The sequence below is a fragment of the Spermophilus citellus genome (genome assembly GCF_964194105.1).
Source record: "Spermophilus citellus genome assembly, chromosome: 17".
Taxonomy (NCBI): domain Eukaryota; kingdom Metazoa; phylum Chordata; class Mammalia; order Rodentia; family Sciuridae; genus Spermophilus; species Spermophilus citellus.
In genome coordinates this window covers 57,374,853-57,393,597 of record NC_138199.1, presented here as the reverse complement: position 1 = coordinate 57,393,597, position 18,745 = coordinate 57,374,853, and the positions used below count along the sequence as shown (strand labels likewise).

Sequence of the window (18,745 nt, the reverse complement as noted above, 5' to 3'; positions counted from 1 at the left end):
AGTTTTTCTGCGGACACAACATCTTTGTTTGTATGTGGTGCTGAGGATCGAACCCGGGCCGCACGCATGCCAGGCAAGCGCGCTACCGCTTGAGCCACATCCCCAGCCCCACACTGCAGAGTTCTTAACGCAGACAGAAAGGAATTAAGAAAGGGTTCCGGAGCTTGTGTTTTCAGGGAGTGGGGTTTGGCGTGGAGAAGGTGGCAGGAGTCGGTAGAGATGGTGGATATTCCCGGTAGAAGCAGCAGGTCCCTGCTCAAAAGCCATGGGAGAGTGGGTGGCTTAGCACCCTACGAGGGCTCGTGGAAGGGCAGCTCGGTGAGATGGGAGGAAGCGCTGGAATCGACGTTCAGGTCCAGTCCTGTTATTAGCCTCGTGACTTTGGCCAAGTTACTGAACCTCTGTGAACATTCACAGTTGAAAAAGAGTCTGTTAAAGATACTCACCTGCCGGAGTTCCTGTGCGATTGACTGACAGTGCGAAACCGAACACGCGCTTTGCTAGGAAGGTAAGAAATACCGAAGCAGGTCACAAGCCCGGCGCGCGGGGGCGTGGGCTTCCTCTCCGGGCATGCGCTCTGGGCCCGCGGCGCGGCCCGTCAGGCACTGCGGTAGGCACCCTGGGGGCTGGCAGGACCCTGACCCCAAGATGGCGGCGCCCTGCGAAGTGGCCGCGGCAACCTCCGGCGAAAGTGATGGCGGGGGCGGGGGTTTTGGATCCTGGCTGGACGGACGGTTGGAGGCGCTGGGAGTGGACCAAGCCGTTTACGGTTCCTACATCCTTGGTGTCCTGCAGGAGGAGGAGGAAGAAGAGAAGTTGGACGCTCTGCAGGGTATCCTGTCTGCTTTTCTGGTGAGTAGCCCGGACCCATCCTTCAGCCTTAGGCCGGCATCGGAGGATCCCAGTCAGTACTTCGCATCCCGCTACCCTTACCCCGCGTCACGAAGGCTTAGTGGTGTCACCTGGGAGAAGTACATTTCTAGCTCTAGGCTACGGATGAAAGAGGTTGCTCCCAAACCAGGTTTTGGGAAGCTTGAAGGTTGCAGGTGCTTCGAGAAGAACGTCTTTCCCTTATTCCTGGGAACGAGGCCCTCTCGGATGCCTGTGGGTAAGTTGCAGAATGTTCTTATGAAGGCGCTGGGATGTCTAAAATGAGAGTTTTAGCTAAAACGTCTACAAACCAATTCCATTCCCATCCATTTAGTGTTGAGAGTGGAGAATAAAATGTTCTTGGGATGTTTATTTACCCTGGGAGCATTACCTAGGGCTGTCCCATGACAAAAGCCTGTAGGAAATCTCCTCTCAGGTTCTTCTTTCGGAGTAGGAGGCCAAAAAAGGTAACCTCGTGCTAAGGATCTTTTCATGGCGGGTGGAACTGAAGCAAATGTTGTGCTTGAATCTTTACAATATTTAGAAATTAAGTAATCGGGGTGTGTGTGTGTATGTGTGTGTTTAAGGGGGAGTGATTAGAAAAAATTTAAAAAGATAAAGTTTGTATTTAGACTCTTAGAAGCAAATTGATTCAAAAATGCTTACTTTAAACTTTTTACCTGTAGTAAATGATTAAAATGTCCACTTTTCCAATCTGATCATTCTGCCTTATCCCCATTTCTCTCACCTCCAGCGCACAATTCTTAGATGGCCACTCTAGAGTAGATTGGCTACAAGTGCTGTCTGGCTGTCCATCAGATTCTTTTAAAATACAACAATCTCAAGACTGCGGTTGTAGCTCAGTGGAAGAGGGCTTGCCTAATGTGTGTTTGATCCTCAACACCACATAAAAATAAATAAAATAAGTGTATAAAAAGTACAATAACATTATTTAAAAAATAAAACTGGGATGCTCAATATTTACCTCTTTTAAAAAAATAAGATACAACAATCTCAAAGATAAAATTTATTTGTGTCATCACTAAATACTATACGTAGACACTAGAGTTGTCTCTGCATTCATGGTTTAGAAGAGATGTGGAAATTGGACTGCTACTGTGAAAGCTGCCAGTTCATCAAAAGCATTATTTTTTTCTTGGTAAGTGCTCAGGTTTGTACAGGTTTGTAGAATGAATTCATTTGTTATTCTTTTTTTTTTTTTTAAGATGTTGATGGACCTTTATTTTATTAATTTATTTATATTTATGCTGAGAATTGAAGCCAGTGTCTCACACATGCTAGGCAAGCACTCGACCACTGAGCCACAACCCCAACCCATTATTTGCTATTCCTTTTTTTTTTTTTTAATTTTTAAAATATTTTTTAGTTGTAAATGGACACAATACCTTTATTTTATTTGTTTATTTTTTGTGGTGCTGGGGATTGAACCCTCACCCATGCTAAGCAAGCACTGTGCACTGAGCCATAACCCTGGCCCCCCTCATTTGCAATTCTTCAAGCCAATTTTAAACAAGGACTGTTAAAAAGTGAATAAGGATAAGCATGGTGGCACATGCTTGTAATTCCAGCTACTGAGAGGACTAGGGTGAGAAGATTGTAAAATAGAAAGAGGCCGGGCTCTGCAATTTAGTAAGTCACTGTCTCAAAAACAAAAAGGGGGCTGGGCGGCTCAGTGCGGTAGAGCGCTCGCCTCGCATAAGTGGGACCTGGGTTCGATTCTCAGCACCACATAAAAAGTAAAGACATTGTGTTGTGTCCATCTACACCTAAAAAAAAAAAAGGCTAGGAGTGTAGTTCAGTAGTAAATCCCTGGGTTCAATCCCCAGCACTACATACACAGACAAAACAAAACAAAACAAAACAACAACAACAACAAAAAAAAAAACAGAATCAAAAGATACTATGAAAATATAGATAGAAATATGTATATATGTATTTTATAGAGAAGTATAGAAGGCAGAAAACATTTTTTTCAAATACAAGAGTATTTTTGGAGGTGGCACATGCAAGGAAAAAATTAATTACGCTTGATGGAAGTGCAGTTCATTCTTTGGCACATGGTTGAAATATAATAGTAATGTAGGTATCCCAGATCCCTCTGGCAAGAACCTCTTTGAGTCCCAGAACCTGCTCTGGCGAGATTGGCCCATAAAGGGGAAAGCTATAGCACAGTTTGTAAGGCAGCTTGGTAGTTCAGTGGAAATTCAATGTAGTGTTTTTTTGTTTTGTTTTGTTTTGAGTGGAGGGGGTTCTGGGGATTGAACCTGGGATTGATTTACCACTGAGCTACCTCAGCCCTTTTTATTTTTTGATACAGGGTCTCACTAAGTTGTTGATTGTTAGTAAGAACTTGACATAGAGAACGCTATTTTGAAATACATCCTCCCTTTCAGAATAAGAGTCACCCCAGACAATATTCCATCATCATAGAAAGAAACCCCAAACAATATTTCATCATCATACAAAGAAAGGAAATTGTTATCTGGGATTAAAATCCTGAAAAATATCAGGTTTGACAGGAACAGTGACCACCTCAAAGATAAGAGTTGAGGACCACAAGGACCCTTCCCTGACAACCCCCTAGCAACAGCCTGACTCCCAAAATTCCCTCACTCCCTCATGCCCCTACATCTATCCAAGGCTATAAATGGAAGATGAGTCTCAGTCTCCACTGGGCCCCCTTCCACAGGTTTGTCCCAAATAAACCTGTTTTACTGTTGAGCCGCCTTTCCTATTTCCTTCATTTAGTTCTTTCTTTATGCTGAGGGCCTCACTAATCTGTTAATGCTGGCTTTGAACTTGCACTCCTCCTGTCTCAGCCTCCTGAGTCACTGGGATTATTGGTGTGCTCCACCATGCCTGGCTGAATACATTCTTTTCTTATACCCTGATATTGCAGATTATAGGAGAAAAAGAACAAAGACAAGGAATTTTTGTTTTTGTGTGTGCTGGAGATTGAACCCACGGCCTTATGCATGCAAAGAAAGCACTCTACCAACTGAGCTATATCCACAGCCCAGAATTCTCATTTTTATTTCCAGCTGAGAAATTTCTAATGACTCCATGAAAATGTTGTTAAAATAACTTGAGCTGGGCATGGTGGCATATGCCTGTAATCCCAGTAGCTCAGGAGGCAGAGGCAGGAGGATCTCAAGTTCAAAACCAGCCTCAGCAATTTAACAAGACCCTAAGCAACTTAGTGAGACCCTGTCTCAAAATAAAAAGGGCTGGAGATGTGGCTCAGTGGTTGAGCGCCCCTGGGTTCAATCCCCAGTACAGCCCCCTTTCCAAAACAGAAAACTTTGGTACTTCTTTGCACTAGCTCCTTAACCAGCCCTTTTCATGGTGTCAATATTTGAAGCTATGGCTCTATTGGTAAAGGGAAACGTGTTTGCCTCATACTTTTTTATTTTTTTAGCAGACACTTGATAGAAAAGGCAAAGTAATTTAGAAACAGTTAGTTCTTTGGGTTTCCATGTTGTTGCATAAGCTGCAAAAAAAAAAATTTTCCCCCATTTCTTGTTATTGAACCAGCATTGCACACATTAGGCAAACACTCTACCACTAAGCTACATATCCAGCCCAACAAAATCATTTTTAAGGTTGACTTCATTGCACTGTCCAATTCACATACTAGTTTAATTTTCTTCTATATAGAAACTGACTCTGGGAAAAATAGACCAGGAATCATAAAGTGAGACAAGGTTCTTGTCCATAAAATATGAGGAGCATCTTTACAGAACAAAAAGAGCCAAGAAATATGGTTTGTATTAAGCATATAATTCAAAGTGCTGCTGTCAGTCAGTCAGTCTGGCAGCATGTAATGCCAAAGGTCCCTGACTTTTGTATCACATTTCTTTCTAGGAAAAACAAAAACCAGGGCCAAACCAAGTTGCCAGATTGGGCTAGGATTCAATATTAGAAATAATGAAATTTGTTAGCAATAATTTGAGATAAGATTCAAGAATAGTGGGCTGGGGATAGCTCAGTTGGTAGAGTGCTTACCTTGAATGCACAAAGCCCTGGGTTTGATCCCCAGTACCAATAAATAAATAAATTATAAATAAATAAGTAAATAAATAAATCCAAGAATAATGACGGAGCCAATAACAATAAATAAAAGCTTTCTATCATCTTTTCTTTTATTCTGCCCAGTAGTACTTGCACTGATTGATTGATTGGTTCATCACATTTTTATTGATGGATTACTGTATGCCAGGTACTACCGTTACTGCAAAATAGAAATTTCTGCCCTTCTGGGGTTATAATCTAGAAGGGAAAAGTTTTCCCAGTAAATTATAGTGCTATGTTAGGAAACTAATAAGTGCTAGGGAAAAGGGCATTTTAAGAAGATCAGAAGTGGCAATAGAGGGTAGGTTACAATTTTATGTAGGATAGTTAGGGGGTTATATTTTATGGCAACTGTTTATATACCAACCTCCTAAATTGTGTATGAAGCCAGGCACTATTTTTCATTAATTTCCTGGTTCACATCTTAGTATATTGAACAAAGCAGGCACTTTCTGAATGAATAAATGAAAGAATGATAATTGAACTGCTTTGGTTTAGGTGAGGAAACAGGGAATAAACCAGTTTGTCCTCCAAGAATATCCTTTTTATTTGGCTCTCCACTTCTTTTCTAATCCTTTTTTCTTTCCCTGTTCCTTTGCTTTCCCTGCTGGAAAGTCTATGAATTATGGAAGCTCTGACCCAAAGAAGTTTCTGTGTGTCTAGGTCATGCAGTAAAAGGATGAATGGTATAGGAAAGAATCCTTTGTTGATACAAAACAAGGGTATCACAATAAGTCTTGTTCTAACTTTTTTCTTTAGGATAGCATAATACAGTGGTGAAGAGTATGGGCTCTTAGCCAGATTCCTTGGGTTCAAGTCCTCTTTATTATTTATACTTTTTTGGGGTGCCAGGGATTGAACTCGGGGGCCCTCTACCACTGAGCCACATCCCCAGCCTTATTTTGTATTTTATTTAGAGACAGTCTCACTGAGTTGTTCAGTACCCCGCTTTTTGTTGAGGCTGGCTTCGAACTCAAGATCCTCCTCCTCAGCCTCCTGAGCTGCTGGGATTACAGCCGTGCGCCACCATGCCCAGTTTATTATTATTATTATTTTTTTGGTACTAGGGATTAAACCAGGGGCGCTCAACCACTGAGCCACATCTCTAGCCCTTTTTTATGTTTTATTTAGAGACAGATTTTTTGCCAAGTTTCTTAGGGCCTCACTAAGTTTTTGAGGCTGGTTTTGAACTTGTGATCCTCTTCCCTCATCCTCCCAAGTCACTGGGATTATAGTCATGTGCATCCACTTTAAGTCCTCTTTAATCCATTATTACTTGTATGACCTTGAGCAAGTTACTTAACCTCTGTACTTTGGTTTCCTCATATATAAATTGAATAACAATAGTAATACTTTATGTAATTGTTTTTTTTCCTTAACATTTATTTTTTTAGTGGTAGGTGGACACAATACCTTTATTTTATCTTTATGTGGTGCTGAGGATCGAACCCAGTGCCTCACACATGCTAGGCGAGCATTCTTCCTCTGAGCCACAACCCCAGCTCCTACGTAATTGTTTTAAAACTTGAGAATTCTTTTTTTTTTTTTTTTTTTTTAACTTGGAATCTAACCCAGGGGCAGTTTACCACTGAGCTACATTCCCAACCTTTTTATTTTTTATTTTGAGACAGAATCTCACTAAGTTGCTTAGGTCCTTGCTAAGTTACTGAGGCTGTCCTTGAACTTTTGATCCTCCTGTCTCTGCCTCCTAGGCTGCTGGGATTCAGGCATGTGCCACTGTACCCAGTTGCAAATTGAGTTTTTTTTTTTTGTTTGTTTGTTTGTTTTTTGGGGGGGAGGATACTAGAGATTGAACCCAGGGGCCCACAACCACTGAGCCACATCCCCAACCACAATTTTTTTTCTATTTTGAGACTGTCTTGCTTAGTTGCTTAGGGCCTAGGTTATTGAGGCTGATCTTGAGCCTGTGATCCTCCTGTTTCAAGTCTCCCAAATCTCTTGGATTACAGTTGTGCGCCCCCACAACACCTGGTGAATTGAGAATTTTTATGTAAAGTTTTAGTACAGTGCCTAGCAGATGGGGTAAGCACCTAGTAAATATGAACTCTGATACCTTGCCCTGTGAAGTAGAACAGGAAGCTGGTGAAGGTAGTCACAATGAACATGGAGAGAATGTTTGTGTGTGTGTGTGTGTGTGGGTGTGTGTGTGTGTGTGTATATAAAATTTATTTATTTTTAGTTTTAGATGGACACAATACCTTTACTTTATTTACTTTTATGGGGTGCTAAGGATTAAACCCAGTGCCTCACACATGCTAGGCAAGTGCTCTACCACTGAGCTACAACCACAGTCCCAAGAATGCCCATATTTTTGAATGCCTATGCTTTGCTAAGTAGAGTAGGCACTGTATACACATTTTTATTTATCCTCACTAAAATCCTGGGAAGATGTGAAGTTCAGAAAGTTTTGTTCATAAGCCAGGCAGGGTGGTGCAGGCCTGTAATCCCAGCTTCTTACTTGGAAGGTTGCAGACAAGTGAATCACAGGTTTTAGGCTTGTGATTTAGCAAATTCCTATCTCCAAAAAAAAGGTTTAGGGATGTTCCTCAGTGGTAAAGCAGCATTCCTTAGTTCAGTTTTTTTCTGAACCAGACATAAAGAAACTTGCTCATAGATCTGGGATTCAATCCCTGGTATCAAAAAAAATTAATAAAAAAAGATAAGGAGGGCTGGGGATGTGGCTCAGCGGTAGCGCGCTCGCCTGGCATGCGTACGGCCTGGGTTCGATCCTCAGCACCACATACCAACAAAGATGTTGTGCCCGCCGAAAAACTAAAAAATAAAGATTAAAAAATTCTCTCTCTCTCTCTCTCTCTCTCTCTCTCTCTCTCACTCTCTCTCTTAAAAAAAAAAAAAGATAAGGAGAGCCGGGCACAGAGGTACACATCTGTAATCCCAGCAGCTCTGGAGGCTGAAGCAGGAGGATCTTGAGTTCAAAGCCAGCCTCAACAAAAATGAGGTGCTAAGCAACTCAGTGAGACCCTGTCTCTAAATAAAATACAAAATAGGGCTGGGGATGTGGCTCAGTAATTAAGTGCCCTTGGGTTCAAACCCTGGTACCCTGCCAAAAAAAAAAGTAAGGAGAGAGTGGGGAAGGGAAAAGGGGAGATGCTGATGACAAGTAGAAAATTTCACTGAGACAAGAAATAAGCTTTAATGAGCTGTGGCACAGAATGGTGACTAAAATAATAATGTATTTCAGAATTGCTGAGAGTAAATTTTAAATGTTTTCACTATAAGAAACTGACAAATATGTAAGATTATGAACCTGTTAGTTTCATAGTATCGTGCCCAATGTAAACATATATCAAAACATCAAATTGTATAAAATTTTTAAAAATTAATTAATGAATTTATTTTTTTGAGGATGAGGACTGCCCTGAGCTGGTGGGAATCTTTTACCCTGGAGCTTGGCAGGATGGAGTAGGTGCTCTTGATCTAGCAGGTGTGGATTTTGGGACAAACACACCGAATTCCTTCTGTGCCCATAGAGACATATTCTGTGGCTCCCCAAATCTTTCCAGGATCTCTTCTCAACTCTGGCAGGGAGAGCTGTGCCCTCTGCATAGGCCTTTTTAAGGTTGCTGTTGTTTTTGAGAACTCTCTCAGAAAATTAATCAATCTACTTTTGCAACTAGGAAGAAGATTCGCTCCTTAATATCTGCAAGGAGATTGTGGAACGATGGTCTGAAACTCAGAATGTTGTCACCAAAGTGAAAAAAGAAGGTAGAGTTGGCGTTTCTGTGTGGCATTTTGGTGTGTGACCTCAAGGGTCCTTTCTAAAAGCCTTACTGTACAGCTCTTTGGGAGAGGGTGTTTCATTTTCTCCTTTGAATTCTCATTCTTCCTGAGATGATTTACACTGGCGAACACTTGAGAAGCAGGATTTCCTTTTCCTTTTGCATTTGTCCATTTTAGCCTGACCACAGTTACCTTCATTGCTTTCCTTTCATCCTCTCTCCACAGCACATATGGGTATATATTTTTCTCACCTCCCATCTTTTTTATGTTTTCTTTTCAAAACACAAATTATGGTTGGGATTTTGGTTTATTCAGCTAAATAATTTACCCTTTAAAATGCAAAATAAATGGGCTAATATTTTAATTAGTTGCAGAAAACTCAATTTATAAAAATCAAACTTGAGAAGAATCTAAACTACACCTTAGGGGCTGGGTTCGTGGCTCATTAGTAGAGCGCTTGCCTAGCATGTATGACGCACTGGGTTCGATTCTCAGCACCACATATAAATAAATGAACAAAATAAAGGTCCATCAACGTCTAAAAAAGGTGTTAAATAAATAAATAAATAAATAAAAATAAACTTCACCCTTGGTTTTCAGTCTTTCTTATACATTAGAATCACTTGATATACTAGGGTTGGACTCCAGGTATTGGTGTTTTTAAAAAAACTTCTCTAGAAGGTTCTAATCTACAGCCAGGTGTGAGAGCCCCTACTTTGCATCATTGCTTCCTTTCCTTCAGGATGGAGAACTTAGTAGTTGATCTTATTTTAAAATAAGGCAAAATATTTTTAGTTCAAGCATTGTACTTGGCACAATTATAAACATGAAAGGGATCAGCCTTAGTTGATTCTGGAGTCTTTCTTAGGTTTCTGGAATAAGAGAAGAGAAAATTGCCTGTTTAGGAGAAGCTTGTCTATGATTCTAATGCAGTGCTTTTCCACCTTTTTTTTTTTTTAAGCAGCCGAATCAACGTATAAATCAAAATAAAATCAGGGCTGCTGTGATTGAAGATGGATGTAAGACCATGCCTGGCCTGCATGGCCTTTCCTTTCCTGTCTCACATGCCCCTGAGGCATGTTTTTTGAACCCTAGGACCTTTGAGTCAGCAGCTGCCAGTGTCTTTTACAAGCACTGTTTTGGTGAGCTGGTGGTTGGGTAAGCTTGTTTTCTGTCATACAAACGCGTTTTCCCTCTCTTCTGCCTCCCAGATGAGGTACAGGCCATTGCCACCCTCATTGAGAAGCAGGCACAGATTGTGGTGAAGCCCAGGATGGTGTCGGAAGAGGAAAAACAGAGAAAAGCTGCCCTGCTGGCCCAGTATGCCGATGTAACAGATGAAGAGGAATATCCTTTCTGGAATCTCGGCACCATTCCCTGAGGGTGACACCAGAAGTGTTGACTGACGGTTTACAGTGCTCTTTAGGAAATTGTCAATCACCCGCCATAGTTTAATTTTCTTCTCTAAAATGGCAAAGATCTATGGCCCTTGATGGATACGAGAAATGAGTTGGAATAGTTGATACTGGAGATAAATATGTACTTTGGTGCTAAGGAATGAACCCAGGACCTCATGCATGTTAAGCATGTACTCTATCACTGAGCTACACTCTCTGCCTAGACTTTTATTTTCAGAAGTACATTTCTGAAAATTCAGTGTAAATAATGCCTTAGTGAACCAGTATGTTGTCCTTTCAGAAAAGAAGATATAGCTGTGATTCCTTATATTTGCATGTACATGTGTACTGTCACATGTATAACCCATCTTTCTTTTCTTTTCCAGTCAGTAAAGACACTGATAACACTAAGATGATGAGTGATCACAGGCATTCAGAAAATCAGTGGCAAAATCAGGACTAGAACTTGGATGCCTTTGGGTGAAGGATACCCTAACTTAGGAGCCATTTAATTCAAATCTTTTTAATGTGACCATAGTTAAAAGTAAAGCCGAATCCCTAAACACTACCAAAATAAATTAGAATCTGAGTGTGGGAACTGTACAAAAAGATAGTAGTGTAAGTAGGGGCAGATTTAGTTCCCTGTAAATTTGAAATTTATTTAGGAAATGCTTAGCTTACAGAGCCTACTTGAATGAAGTATGTGGCTCATTATACAGTAGACATCATCCCAGAAATATCAGCTGGCTGATCACTATTTAGGAAAGAATACTTGGGTGCTTTGGAGACAGATTCTCTTATGCTTTTTCCTCACAACTTTTCTTACTAGGGTTAGCAGAGTATGGTTCCAATGATAAATAAAATCTCAGTTCTTGGGTTAGAATAGAACTTTAATTTTTTCCACCATTGGAAAAAACAACTTTTAAGTTGGGTACAATGGTTCATGCCTGTGATCCCAGTGACTTAGGAGGCTGAAGCAGGAGGATGTCAAGTCTCAAAAAATAAAAAGGGCTGGAGAGGTAGTTCAGTGGGAAGTGCCCCTCGGTTAAATCCCCAGTAGTCCCCCCCCATCCCTACCCCGCCAAATAGGGCTGGGGATATAGCACATGAGTAAAGCACTTCTGGGTTAAATCCCTGGTTCCCTCCACCAAAAAAATAAAAAAGAACTTTTAAAGCATTGATTCCCCTGGAGAATGTGTTATCACATGAATTTCTGGGCTTTATACTCCCTCCCCAGAGTTTCTGATTAAGTTGGTTCAGATTGGAGCCCAAGAATTTCTAATAAGTTCCCAGGAGGCCTCTGTAAATAGCCCTTTGAGAACCATTGTTTTAGAGGTCATTTCATTGTCTCCTGGCTTTCAGATAATGTGACAGTCCACCCAGATCAACTTAAGTTTCTTTTTAGCCTCCAAGAAAAGACTTTTGCTGTGGAAGGTGCCATCTGCCCGTAATCCCATTAACTCAGGAGGCTGAGACAGGAGGATCTTAAGTCCAAGGTCAGCCTCAGCAATTTGGTAAGATCCTATTTCAAAATAAAATAGAAAGGGATGGAGATGTAGTTCAGTGATTAAGTGTCCCTGGGTTAAATCCCCAGTCCAAAAAAAAAAAAAAAGAATTGTAAGAGAAGCTTAGAACAATCTTCCTTTTCCTAAATTGAGATTTCCAAAGATGAATCTCTGGGGTTTACTATCACATTCCGGACAAAAGTCCTTTTTCCATTCAGACAGCTTTTCCTCTCCACCAATCTACAGAGTATTTTTAAATACTGAGTTAGGATGTGTGAACCTTTGTTTTCCATCCAGTTTTCCTTAACATCACTTACTGAAACAGATGAGAAGGATGATTCAGGTGCCACCACGATGAACATTGGTTCAGATAAATGTATCCTTCTTTGTGACCAGCCCCATGTGTTTCTCCATGGAATTCTCTTGGGCATCAATTTTTATTTTGTCATTGCTAGTACTTCCTGTTACCTGCAGGAACTCATGCCAGCAGTGGGAGTACAGATGGTTAATTTATCAAGCATATTCCGCAAAGAAAAAAAGTTAACAAGTACTGTTTTCTTTCTTTTCTTCTTTTTTAAAAATTTTATTTTTAGTTGTAGATGGACACAAAACCTTTTATTTTTATGTGGTGCTGAGGATCGAATCCAGTGCCTCACATGTGCTAAGCAAGTGCTCTACCACTGAGCCACAGCCCCAGAAAGAAGAATTTCTAAGGAAAAATGAACATCTGTACTCCCTGTGTGCAGCTCTGGGTTGCCTACCATTATGGAAATAATTAAAATAATATTGAAGTTTTGTGTTTATTCTCAAAAACTTTATAATTTCTTAGAAAGAGAACAGAATGAATACTAATAATATAAACATATTGAAACATGTGTTGAGAAAGGTTCTGACCAACAGAATCATTTCCTAGAGAAGATGGGTTTAGAAATATACCTTAAGCCAGGTGGGTGATGCACACTTGTAATCTTAGCAACTCAGGAGGCTGAGTCAGGAGAACCGAAAGTTTGAGGCTAGCCAGCAACTCAAATAGGCTGGGTGTGCTTATAATCAGTGGCTTGGGAGGCTAAGGCAGGAGGATCACAAGTTCAAAACCAGCCTTAGTAACTTAGCAGGGCCCTAAGCAACTTAATGAGAGCTTATCCCAAATTATAAAACCAGCTGGGGATGTGGGAATGGTGCCTGCTTTCAATCCCCTGCACACCACCCCCCACCCCCCACCCCCGCCTTCCAACCCCCCCCCCCAAAAAAAAAAAAAAGATAAAAAAGGACTGGAGATGTAGCTGAGAGATAGAGTGCCCTTGGGTTCAATCCCCAATACCCGTCCTCCAAAAAAAAAAAAAAAAAAAAATCTACTTTAAGCTGGGTGTGGTGGTACTTGCCTGTAATTGCAGCTACTCTGGAGATTGAGACAGGAGGATCACAAACTTGAGGCCAGAATGGACAATTTTTAGTGAAACCCTGCCTCAAAATAAAATTTTGAAAAAGGGATGGAGAGGCTGGGGATGTAGCTTAGTGGTAGAGTGCAGAGTGGTAGGTAGCACTCAGAAGCCCTGCATTCAGTCTCTAATGCCATAAAAAAGAACGTGACCTCCCCCCCCCCAAAAAAAAAAAAAAGGGCAAGGGCATGTAATTGGGGATATAATTTGGTGGTAGAATACTACTGCATTCAATTTTCCAATAACACACACACACACAGAAAATTCACTTTACTTATTTCGTAGTGGGGATTGAACCCAGGAGCACTTAACCACTGAGCCCCATCCACAGCCCTTTTTTATATTTTACTTTGAGATAGGGTCTCACTGAGTTGCTTAGGTCCACGCTAAATTGCCAAGACTGGCTTTGAACTCGTGATCCTCCTTCCTCAGCCTCCCAAACTGCTAGGATTACAGGCATGCACTAGAGGGCCTGGCTGAAAATTCATGATGAAGCTATGATGCCAGGTACCTTGGTGCATGCCTGTAATCCCAGTCACAGGGGAGGCTGAGATGGGAGGATCGCAAATTCTGAGCCAGCCTCGGTAAAAGTGAGGCACTAAGCAACTCAGTAAGACCCTGTCTCTAAATAAAATACAAAAATAGGGCTGGGGATGTGGTTCATTGCTTGAGTGCCGCTTAGTTCAATCCCCAGTACCCCCCCCCCCCCAAAAAAAAAATAAAATGAAGGGTTTGGTATAGATTGTCAGAGAAGGGGAAGTTAATTCAGAGAGACCCATTTATTTTTGGTGCTGGGGATTAAACCCAGGGATCTATTACTGAGCCGTACTCTCAGCTTGAGACTCATTTATTTTAAAGCACTAAAGAAAAAAAGTCATATTTTAAGAGTAGAGAGAAGCTTGTCTAATATTAACAGGTTTTGTTTTCAAAGTTAAAAGAAATAAGCAGTACAGTTTTTGGCCAGTTATTTTCTGTTAAACATTTTATATTTCTTGTAATTCAGAGTTGATGGTTATTAGAATATGGATTTCACTTAAGCTTTAGTGGCCTAGGGAAAAAAATCAAATTGATAAAATTTAGTAAGGTTAACCTTTTAACTCTTCAAGCATTTTAAAGTACATAAACATTTTCCAGTTAAATTAATGTTCTCCTCACTAACCCTAGATACTCCGAAGTGTTCTGCTATTAAGTACCTATTCCTAGGCTGGGGTTGTGGCTGAGTGGTAAAGCACTTGCCTAGCACGTGTGAGGCACTGGGTTTGAGCCTCAGCACATAAAAATAAAGGTGTTGTGTCCATCTACAACTACCTATTCCTGAATGAGCATTCACTTGTGTGTGTGTGTGGTGCTGGGGATTGAACCCATGGCCTTGTGTATAGGCAAGCACTGTAACTAACCATATCCCCAGCTCTTGAGCTCTGATAAATATTTAAAAATTCAGATTTAAGTCTGAATGAGATTTTTTTCCTGAGGACATTTTAGATCTTCTATAATTAATGATAGCTTTAGGATTTCCACTAGACCAAGGATAAACACAAGGATGGTTTTGTTTTGGTACTGGGGATTGAACTCAGGGGCACTCAACCACTGAAACACATCCCCAGCCCTAATTTGTAATTTATTTAGTCCCTCACCATCGCTGAGGCTGGCTTTGAACTCACAATCCTGCCATCTCAGCCTCCCTAATCGATGGGACTCCAGGAGTGCATCACCATGCGACACACAAGGGTGGTTTTTTAAGACTAGGAATAGATAAAGGCATTCAGGACTCAGCAAGAATGAGGAAAGTTGTAGTTGTGACCTGTACCTTTATCCCTTAACTCACCTGTAGCTCTGTTTCGAAACACCAATGTAGAAGATGTCCTCAATGCTCGGAAATTGGAGAGAGACTCACTTCGGGATGAGTCCCAAAGAAAGAAGGAACAGGACAAGCTGCAGAGGGAGAGAGACAAACTAGCCAAGCAGGAGCGCAAGGAAAAGGAAAAGAAAAGGACACAGAGAGGGGAGCGAAAGCGATAACCCTGGCCTGTTCAATTCTTTCCCTGCTTCAAGAACTTGATGAAAAGGAAAACTGGCTTTGCAAATGTGTATTTAAGAGAAATGAGAAAACATTGCATAGTTCTTTCCCAAGGCATTTCCCTTTTGTTTACATGGTCAAAAGGAAAATCACAATCACTTTTAATTACAAAAATGTGCCAAGTTTTGCTGATGTGGATTATCAGATAATTAATGTCTGTACCAAAGAGCTGCAATTGGGGCAATCTTTATATTTTAATACTGAAGTTCTGTGCTCCTTTTGGCTCCTTTTTTATAAAATGTCTTCCCTCACCTAATTTTCCTTGAATAAATAGGATTCAGAAAGCTAACAGGGTTTTTCTTCTGGGAGAAGAAACATGACCGTTCCTCTGCGATGAACAGTGCAAGTATAAATTACTTCAGAGGTAATATTTACTCCTAAGTGTAGTATAGTTTTATGGCTGATATATAAAGCTAATCAGGAAGCTTGGTGGTGTGGTACACACCTGTAATTCCAGCTCCTGGGGAGGCTGAGGCAGGAGGATTACAAGTTTGAGGCCAGTTTGGGCAAATTAGTGAGACCAGTCTCAAAAAAAAAAAAAGGCCTAGAGACTCACTGCTGGCTTCAATCCCCAGTGCTGCCAAAAAGAAAAACTAATGAAAAACCCTACTTGGATTGGATTTTATGTTACATGACAGAAAACTAAGAAAGTCGGAAGAAATTATTTGGAGTGTGTTTAAAATCTGAGATCTTTTTTAAAGAAAATTTCAACTGATGGGATAAAAAAGTATCTTTAAGATAGTTAAATATTTTTCTTCATATAGGCTGTGACATTAAGAAGGATGTGTCAATATTGAGTGCAACATTATCATTGTTAAGCTAGATTCATTTTTTTTATAATCATGAATTCTCTTGAATGCCAGTAGAAATTTTAACCCCAATTTTCCCTAAAACATGACTATTAAGACCTGGTAACTCCTGATTAGAGAAACTGGAGGAATTGCCCTTTTAAAGAAACACTGGAAATCTTGCTAATATAAAAAATACTTAAAGAGTGTACATAGTAGGTGCTTAACAAATTTATTGAATGAATGAATGGGAAAATTGCCTGGGAGAGTCAAAAGTGAGCAAGAACTCTCCATTTCTACCTTTTTCACAAGCCACATTCAATTATAAATAAGGCTCTTCTCTATTTGACTTCAGGCAGTAGTAGACCGTCCAGAAGCCTAAAGAGCATTTTTCTCTCATAAGACAAAGTAGATATTTTATACCACGAGTTAGCAAACTACCAACTACAGGGCAAATTTGGCCATCTTTTTTTTGTATGGTACAAACTAAAAATGGTTTTTACATTTTCAAGAGGCTATAAGATAAAGAACACATGATAAAACCTGAATTATTTACTGTCTAGCCCTTTCAAGAAAGTTTGCTGACCTTTGTTTTTATATCATTAACTATGAGATTAAAAAAAACTTTTATCTTTGTGCAGAAGGTTGAAAATAAAAAGCATGGTTAAGGAAAAGGAAATTATGTTACCTCTTCATAAAGTCCTCTAACCATGGCATTGCAAAAATAACGACATTTTAAAAAAAAATAAACTTTATTTAAGTCACCATCTTCTGTCTTATTCTGATTCTTTCCAGCTACCCATGGAAATGAAGTCTGTCATTTTATCCATGGATTCGTGAAGGGTACTTGTTTTAATTTAATAGTTCTTTCTTCTGGGACTCTTATGTATGTCACAGTTAAGTGTACATTCTAATGCTTAAAACCGGAAAAAAAAAATTAGTTCAGTAGGTTTTGAGAAATGTTATCCACTTAACTTGGGTGCTAATAAATTCTTTACATCTAAATCTAAAATGATTGATATCACAAAGGGAAATTTTAAACAACCATATCTTTTAGGGTAAAATTGAATTTTAGGTCACATTTGGGATTTTAGTCATAACATTCCTAACCCTCCAAAATTTTATAGTAGCAAATTATTCAAGCAGGAAGAATACTGATACAATAATTGAAGGTAATTTCATATTCCTTTTTTAAAAAAATTCTTTTTTTTTTTTTGTTGATGGACCTTTATTTTATTCATTCATTTATATGCAGTGCTAAGAATTGAACCCAGTGCCTCACACATGCTAGGCGAGCGCTCTACCACTGAGCCCAATCCCAGCCCCTAATTCCTTTATATAAACTTCTTCCATTAAAAAATAAGTATACCAAATTCCTTTGGCTTATAAATGGTGGGAATATCATCTTTACAGATCACTTCAAATTTTGTAATTGATATTTAGAAATGCAATGAATAAGAACCATCCATTAGAGGGTATACAATTGAAAGGGACAATATAAGAATTACCTACTAGGTGACTTATGATTTAGCAAAATTTCAAAGAAATACTTTTCAAGTGTTTTGTAATGGACCGGGGTACATTTCTCTGACCACTGTCATTTTTATTCTGGTTTGCCTGGATTAATGGGCAGAGTAAAAGTTTATATTTGAAGGGTCAGGTGAGATCCAACTACATGAGTGGGAGTAATCTACCAACATTATTACATACTTGTTAAATAAGAACTTAAGTTCTTATCAGTTAAATGAAATTCAGTTGTTTTCTGACATGAATAACTGTGTATGTGTGGTATGTTAATTGAACCTGGGGCCCTTTACTACTGAGTTACATCCACAGCCCTTCAAATTTTATTTTGAGACAAGAGTTTAAATTGTTAACCTTGTTATTTTCCTGCTTTGGCCTCCTGGACAGTTGGGATTATAGGTGTGTGCCACTGTGCTCAATTTGGCATGAGTAACTTTTTTTTAGTACTGGTAATCGAACTCAGGGTCACTTAACCACTAAGCCACATTCCAAGCCCTTTTTTTAATTTCAAGACAGGGTCTCACTACATCTGTAGGGCCTCCATAAATCACTGAGGTTAGTATCAAACTTGCAATCCTCCTGTCTCAGTCTCCTGAGCTGCTGGGAATACTGGAGTGAGCCACTGGGCCTAGCAACATAAGCAACTCTTAAGGTTAATAACTAATACAAATGTAAAAAAAAAGAAACCAAATATTTTCAACAAAGTAATTTATTTCTTCCTGAGAGACTAAATTCAGTACAATATTTGTTTTCAGAACATCCAACATGTCTTAATGTCCAAACTTAACCACTTTCTGTGCAGTGACTGTGGTGGGGTGATCTGTTTTATTTTACTGCCTTCAATGTAATTGATTTGGGTAGTTCTAAGGCATATCAGTGATCAAAATGTTTCTCCCTATAGTTACTCCTGCATTCTCAATCAGTTTCTTCCGCACATCATCTAAAGAAAATTTATGTGGTGTGATTACACTCTTTTTTTTTTAAAATATCAGGATTTCTAAAACTAAGGAAAACACCAACATTTAAAACATCAGTGTTTCTAGTCAAGGATATTTCAATTAAATTTCATTAGTACATTATATTATAGTTTAACTCATGTAGAAATGTTAAAACCCAAGATCTCCTGAGTCACATAATACCAACAATTCATATTAATGAATAAATTACTTGGGTTCCATATAAAGATATTAAGTGATGAGAAACAGAAAAAGCCAACCTTTCAAGTGCTCTTTTTTAAAAAAATACAGAAGCAAACTAAAGAACACAACTACACAAAATATACACTAACCAA

The 18,745-nt window shown here is 39.6% G+C and overlaps 1 protein-coding gene across 1 annotated transcript; it reads left to right on the top strand.

The window, feature by feature from the left end:
- The first annotated feature begins 616 nt into the window (after positions 1–616).
- Positions 617–16,695, top strand: CCDC43 (coiled-coil domain containing 43). The gene is made up of 5 exons (XM_081271426.1): positions 617–852; positions 8,622–8,709; positions 9,936–10,091; positions 11,952–12,002; positions 14,897–16,695. The coding sequence occupies exons 1-5, from the start codon at positions 649–651 to the stop codon at positions 15,082–15,084; spliced, it is 687 nt and encodes a 228-aa protein (XP_081127552.1). The 5' UTR covers positions 617–648; the 3' UTR covers positions 15,085–16,695.
- The last annotated feature ends 2,050 nt before the right edge of the window (positions 16,696–18,745 follow it).